At 42.6% G+C, this 7,360-nt stretch overlaps 1 protein-coding gene across 1 annotated transcript in view; it reads left to right on the top strand.

Moving 5' to 3' along the window:
- LOC101993778 (sodium/potassium-transporting ATPase subunit alpha-4) overlaps positions 1-7,012 on the top strand; it is a 35,649-nt gene extending 28,637 nt beyond the window's left edge. The window contains exons 19-22 of the mRNA XM_005368574.2: positions 2,265-2,395; positions 2,494-2,595; positions 6,519-6,610; positions 6,900-7,012. Of these exons, the coding sequence (XP_005368631.2) occupies positions 2,265-2,395; positions 2,494-2,595; positions 6,519-6,610; positions 6,900-6,928 (354 nt within the window). The 3' untranslated portion in view covers positions 6,929-7,012. The remainder of the gene's footprint in view (positions 1-2,264; positions 2,396-2,493; positions 2,596-6,518; positions 6,611-6,899) is intronic.
- The last annotated feature ends 348 nt before the right edge of the window (positions 7,013-7,360 follow it).

The raw sequence follows: 7,360 nt of genomic DNA on the forward strand, positions 1-7,360 counted from the left end.
TCTACATAGATCTTGTACTTAGCTCTTACTACTGTCTTCAAAACTCCTACTAAATTGGCCCATTAAGCTCTGCTTACAACATTCAACTATTTTTCCAGATCCAAGCACCAAAGTCTTCCATATCCCTCCAAGAAAACTACATGGGCAGGTCTACCACAGCATTACCCTACTCCTGGCACCAATTTTTGTTTTAGTTACATTTCTTTTCTTTATTTTTTTACATTTATTTTATGTGTTTGTGTTGTGTATGTGACCCATGGAGATCAGAAGAGGTCCTTGTATACCTTGGATTAGATTTAAGTGTGGCTGTGAACCATCATATGGATGCTGGGAACCAAACCTGGCTCCTCTGCAAGAGCATCGATTGCTCTTAACCACTGAGCCATCTCTTTAGCCCCTTAGCTACTCTTCTATTGCTATGATTAAACACCATGGCCAAGGAAACTTATAGAAGAAAAAGTTTCTTCTAGGCTTATAGTTCCAGAGGGTTAGAGTTCGAGACGACAAAGCAGAAAGCTCTCCACCCAGAAAGCACACACTTACAGTTAAAATAATAGTTCATTATCTCCTAAGAAATTTTCATTAATCCCACTTATCACAACCTATACCAGAAACTGACCTAGACCCCGGGGATATGATAGTAAACTAACATGGTCATGAGTTTCTTTCTGTGTAGACTAGGATGACCTCTAACACATCTACATGTCTCTTGCTTCTTCCTCACAAATGCTGGGATTAAAGGTATGCACTGCACCCAGCCTATAAGCCATGGTTCTTACAGAGCTTACTCTAGTTAGGGGAGGAGAGGTTGTGTGTGTGCCCGGGAGTGTGTGCGTGCATAAAACATATCAAGTTAACAGATTTAAAGTAAGTCCAAGAAATACTAGGAAATATTGAAATTGATATACTAGAATGAGTTGGAAGGATAAACATGGAAGATAAAGATGCTTGAAATTTAAATTGCAGAAAACTGTAGGTATTGGAAAGGATTTAGGATAATATCTAAAACTTAACTCTAAGAACAAGCTGCCCAGTTAGAGTGTGAAAGGCAACAGAATTAGAGGGGATAAAAAAAAAATGGGAAGCCATGGTAATGGAAGATTATTCATAAATATGAATATTTAAATCTCCAAAAATGAGGACAAGAGCAGAAGTAGAGTAGCAGTGAGTCAGATGCTAAACTCTCTGAACAATGACAAGGACCGTCACAGACGGTGAAGCGCTCACTGGAACGCAAATATGCTGGCTGTTCTTGGCCTATGTTCCGCTTTTGGCTCATCAAATTTTTGTTTGTTTGGATTTTTGTTTGTTTGTTTGTTTGAGACAATGTTTCATTATGCAGACCAGGCTGGCTTTGAATATGGAAATCAGCCTGCCTCTACTTCCCAAATGTTGTTATGTTTAATGTTTAAGTTGTGTACCACCATACCCAGAAAATTTTTTAACCTTTGTTTTCTAACCATATAAGCTTTTTTATTTCTATCCAAGTACAACTTTAGGTACATCCCAAGTGGTTTCATAGTTACTGTGTTAATATTTTGCAAACTCACCTATTAATTTCTTATATATACTTAGAAACATGTTTTGTTTTTAAGCCTAGATTCTTTTCTCCAGCTTTCTGCCCCGAGTCTAATTTAGATGCACCTTTTCTGTGTTGCTACGATGCCCTTGGCTTCTCTATTATAACTATTGTATTGGCATTGTTAGTAATTTTATGCCTCCTACTAGATTCTAATTCCCTTATGTACAAAATACAAATGAAAGAACCATGAAATGAATAAGAGAGTTGCCTTCTGTCTGCTATCCGACGGGGTTGGTTGCTAGGCCAGCACGCTCCAATTGAGCTACGGCCCCAGACTTCTGTCTTCCACTCTTTTGGGACACTCCTCCCTGCTCTGTCTTCATACTGCCCTCTGGATCTGCCTTCCCTATGACCTCTGGATTCTGCTGGCCTAAGTCCACTTTCTTTTAATCATAGTCCTAACTTAGTGAATTTAGTACTTACTGAGGCATGCTACACAACATTCAATAGGCGAAGTACGAGGAAGGGACACAAAGAACTTTCGGCCATGTAGGGAAAATACAAAAATATTAAATGCAGTATAGAAAGTGCTAAGAAAGCTAATGTACACAGGGCTAGAAGATTCCAGGCAAAGCAAAGCTCAGACTCTGGGTTCTGAAAGGTGAGAAAGGTAGGAAATTCTTGGGTGTATCTAAACTCCTTTCTGACCCAGATATCACTTTTCTGCACACCCTACCCCCAGACCTACGAGCAGCGGAAGGTGGTGGAGTACACATGCCAAACAGCCTTCTTCATCAGCATCGTGGTTGTGCAGTGGGCTGACCTCATCATCTGCAAGACCCGCCGAAATTCGCTCTTCAAGCAGGGCATGAAGTGAGCATCCCCCGGTAGCCACCAACCCTCCCAGGCTCAAACACGCCATTCCCTTGCCTTTTCTTCCTACATCTATCAACGTCAATCTTTCTTTCCAGAAACAAAGTCCTATTGTTTGGAATCTTTGAGGAGACATTCCTGGCAGCTGTCCTGTCCTACACTCCAGGCATGGATGTGGCCCTGCGAATGTACCCTCTCAGGTGAGTGAAGGAAGAGATGCCACCACTGGGGGAACAGTTGGGAGGAAGTGGAAGGAAATGTGTGTTTGAATGGAACAATCACCAGGTAGGGGACTGCCCAGACCAGTGGAGCTACACTCGGTGACTCAGAGATTCTTTCACACTCAATCTATGACCTTTATCTGGAGCAGTATTAGAGACTATGCCAAATGATTACATGCCATTGGGCTTGCAAATTCAGCAGACTTAACAGTGTTTAATCGAGGGGAATTTTATGACGGCATCTGATAGAATTGGATGAAGATACATATTTCTTAGTCCTAATACAATAGTCTCTTTTACCAGGTGGAGTGGTGCATACCTGTAGTCCTAGGAAGTAGAATCAGGAACATTATTGTAAACAGAGACTGCTTTGTTTCCTTCCTGGCCGCCCAGACCCGAATAATTATACAGAGACTATATTAATTACAACACTCCTCGGCCAATGACTCAGGTGTATTTCTAGCTAGCTCTTACATCTTGAATTAACCCATTTCTATTAATCTGTGTATCACCATGATGGCCTACCACTAAGATTCCAGCCATCTTTCCTTCAGCAGCTACATGGTGTCTCCTTGACTTTGCCTATTTTCTCTTTCAATCTCTGTTCAGATTTCCCACCTGGTTTTACTCTGCTAAACCATTAGTCAAAACAGCTTTATTCATTAACCAATAAAAGCAACACATATACAGAAGGACCATCCCATGTCACTTGGTTACATAGTAAGTTTGAGGCCAACCTGGGATAGAAACCCTGCCTCAAAACAAAGAGCCAAATTTATGGTTAGCTTAACGAATCCTTTTTTTTTTCATACAAGTCTGTTTTAATGTGAGAATGTTTTGGTATATGAGATTATTAGTTCTAATAATATATTAATTTGTTTTAATATATGAAAATGAGCATACTGAAATTCTTATTGTCTGGTTCCCTGTCTTAGTCAACTCTCAGGTTGTTATTATGTTTTGCGCTAACATTAATATATGCTTATGAATGTTCGAGACAGGGTCTCATGCTTATGTACCCAGGCTGGCTTTGCACTTACTGTGTAGCAGAGAATGACCTTGAACTCCTGATGTAACTCAGTGATGGCATGCTTGCCCAGCATGTGCGAAGCCCGGGTTTCTATCCCTAGCATTGAAGTTATGAATCTAAAACTTACCAAGGAAAACGTCGAAGTGCCTTCCCCCTTGCCACCATGTCACCTGCACAGGCAGCCTATCAGAATAACTTAGTGCATGTTCTTCCAATTCATCTCTCATATTTTCAGCAGCTTTGTTCACCTGCCCGTCCCTTGCAGTGTTACACACTGCTTCCTACAATATAGGTGCTCAACTAATATTTAATGACGGGGCTAGCCTTAGTCCTTGACAATCCTAAGGTTGAAACTCAACTCTGTATATGTTGTGACTTTGAGGAAATAGGCAGCTCTTCTGAGCCTCAGCCACAGCACACACCCTGCAGGACTCTCTACGTAGATTAGTGGCAGAGCACAGGCATAACATAGGCGAGACCCTAGGCTTGTGCTCCAGCACTGGGGAAAGTAATAGAACCTGGCAGCGTGTTCAGAATTGCATGTAGAACTTAGTTTTAAGCACTGAACATATTCGGCTCATGGAGGAGGTTTTAATAGTAGCTTTGCCTTGGTTGCTGTTGATGTCAGTAACAAACGAAGGTGAGCCCTATTGCTCTCTGTATGCACCTTGGCCAAGCACATAGCACCTAAAATTATCTTGTGTGCCCCTCCATCTCTTTTCTCTCTGGACTCCTTGAGATAAAAAGCCATCGTGTGATCTTGTTTGTTTGTTTGTTTGTTTCCCTGATACCTTACACAGATTCAGGGTGTACATATAATTGTTGTTCAAGGATTGAAAAGGTGTCTGCATATTAGCATTTATATTTGTGGTGTGTGTAGCAGATGAACCCCAACCTAAGTCTTCTCAGCCCAATATGGTAGCCACTGTCCCTATGTGACTACTGAGCTCTTGAATATGACTAAGGAGCATGAAAATATGTATTTGTAATTTTAACTTGCTTAAAGTGAAAAACTAAAGCAACACTAAATACGTCCGTAAACACAGTATGGGCTACATAGAGCAGCACTGTAATCCCCAGTCTGAGCAATGGAGGAGATTGAGAGATTGAGGCTGAAGAATCATGAATCTGAGGCCACCCTGGCAACTTAAGATCACATTTAAAAAAAAAAAAAAAGAAAGAAAGAAAAGGAAAGGAAAAAAATATTTTATTTTTTGGACTGTATTTCCTTTTAGTCACTGAAAGTTTCATATCCCAAACCTGGACATGGTGTATGACTGTGATCCTAGCGCTTGAAAGTTGGAGCCAGGGGGCTGGAGAGATGGCTCAGTGGTTAAGAGCTCTGCCTGTTCTTCCAAAGGTCCTGAGTTCAATTCCCAGCAACCACATGGTGGCTCACAACCATCTGTGATGAGATTTGGTGCCTCTCTGGCTTGCAGGGATACATGCAGGCAGAGCACTGTATATATAATAAATAAAAATTTAAAAATAAGATAACTTAAAAAAAAAGATGGAGCCAGAAAAATCAGGAGTTTAGGATTGTGCTTGGCTACACAGCAAGTTCAAGGCCAGTCTGGATGAGATCCTGCATAGAGGGTGGGAAAGAATATTTAGTAGCTGAGTTAAGAAAGGTGAGCAGTACATGATATACACTAGATTTCCAAGATTTAGTATTAAAAGAAAAATGTATACTCTCATTAGTACTGTTTCTATTGATTGGCATGGGGTTCTATGCCTGCTTCTCAGCACTCAAAGGCTGAGGCAGGAGAATCACAAGTTCGAAGGCAGCTTGAGTCATATAGAAAGACTGGGTCTTAAAACAAAACACAACAAAATAACGTTTCTACTGATTATACACATGTTGAAATGGTATTTTGGATATATTGAGTTAAATAAAATTAAAATTTCTTGTGTTTTATCTTAATACAGACATTAGAAAACTTTAAATTTCACATGTGGTTTGCATTATCTTTTTCTCTTTGTTTTTCCTTTGTCTCTGTGTGTCCATCTGTGTGTGCATATGATGTGTTCCTATATGAGTGCAGGTGCGTGTGTACCATGGTACACACGAGGAGGTCAGAGGTCAACTTCTGGTATCAGTCTTCACCTCTCACCTTGTTAGAGATGAGAGTCTCTCTGCTGTTCACTGATGCATGCACTGGGCTAACTGGTCTACCTGAGTCTGCAGCTTCTTCTGCCCCTGCCTCCCATCCCCCATTAGGGGATTACAGAGGCTTGTGTGAGTGCATCTGGGTTTTGCATGAGTTCTAGGGATCCGAACACAGGTAACCAGGCTTTTGCCACAAGCACTTCAACTACCGAGCCACTATCTCCATCCATCTCTCCACCCTTGCATTGTATTTCTGTTGAACAGTGCTGTTGATTTATGTATGGTTCTCTGTCACTCAAGGGTATAAAACTCCTTGGGTCCATCTTCCTGGTCCCTAATTATAGAAGAGACTCAAAGAGGTAAAAAAAAAAAAGTGTCTATTTGGCAATATGGTAGTACATATAGGCACACATAAATAAGTGTATATATTCCCTTCCATAATTGTAGAACTTAGACTCTGCAGAAAAACAGCAGGGGAAAGGAGAGACTCTCAGCAGCTCATGAAAGTCAGTTGACAACCTCTTTAAATGCTGCATTTAACTCTGGATATGACATTTATCGTCTTGCCACTGGCATTTCAGATTTGTCTTGTGTCTTTTCTCTCCCTTAGCACTCAGGTTCTGACCTCCTCAGAGGGAGTATCTACTGGATCTCAGTTCACCTCCCCAACTCTAGCGCCCAGCTCAGTCTCCAATGTTCCCATGCACCATTGCTTTGACCCCTGTATCTTCAGCCACACTAACCAACTCTCGCTCTCTGCAGGATAAACTGGTGGTTCTGCGCCCTTCCGTACAGTGTTCTCATCTTCATCTATGATGAAGTCAGAAAACTCATCATCCGTAGACGGCCTGGTGGTAAGGCTGCCCTGGACCTTGCTCTAGAGTGGTCACCAACACTCTAGCAAGTTTTCCCATCCCATCCGGCTTCCCCAGACCCACTGACTTCCTCCGTCTCACTGTCTGTCCTTTTCTCTTCCTGGACCCCTGTCCTCTAGTCCTGAATCTGCTTGTTCCCCCCAGTGCTCGGGGCCCTGTTCCACGTGGCAGGCTTTCTGCCTGACCCTTGCCCGCCCTTCCGCGGAGCTCCCCTGCAGACTCTCGTGGTTACTCCCTCTTCTCAGCCCTCTTTGTCTCCTCTGCACAGGCTGGCTGGAGAGGGAAACGTACTACTGAGTGCAGCAGAGAAAGATCTTCACATGACATCGGTCTCCCAAAAGCTGAGACTGAGTGTAACACAACATCTGAGATAAAGCCAAGCGGGGGGGCAGAGGCATTGGATTGAATTTACTCTGGATGAGAGAGAGGCATTCCTGGGGCTGGACCAAGAGCAACTGGTAGGAGATGGGGTGGGTTGGGGAAAGCCCAGCCTGCTCTGTCTGGAGCCCAGCAAGGAGGTACACAGTCTTGATACATTCAGTAGCCAGTCTAGAGAGTAAACATTTGGAGCAGCCCTCGCCTAACTCGGTATGTAGGAATCTGATTTGGGGGGACTAGAGGGTGCTACAAAGTTCTATTCCCACACTTAAAATTGTAACTGGCCAAGGGAGACCTCCAGAGACCTGAGAGGAGGCTGAAAAGGTACTAGAATCAAGCGTCTGGGGCTGA

The sequence above is a fragment of the Microtus ochrogaster genome, unplaced genomic scaffold (assembly GCF_000317375.1).
Source record: "Microtus ochrogaster isolate Prairie Vole_2 unplaced genomic scaffold, MicOch1.0 UNK35, whole genome shotgun sequence".
In the NCBI taxonomy this organism is placed as follows: Eukaryota; Metazoa; Chordata; class Mammalia; order Rodentia; family Cricetidae; genus Microtus; species Microtus ochrogaster.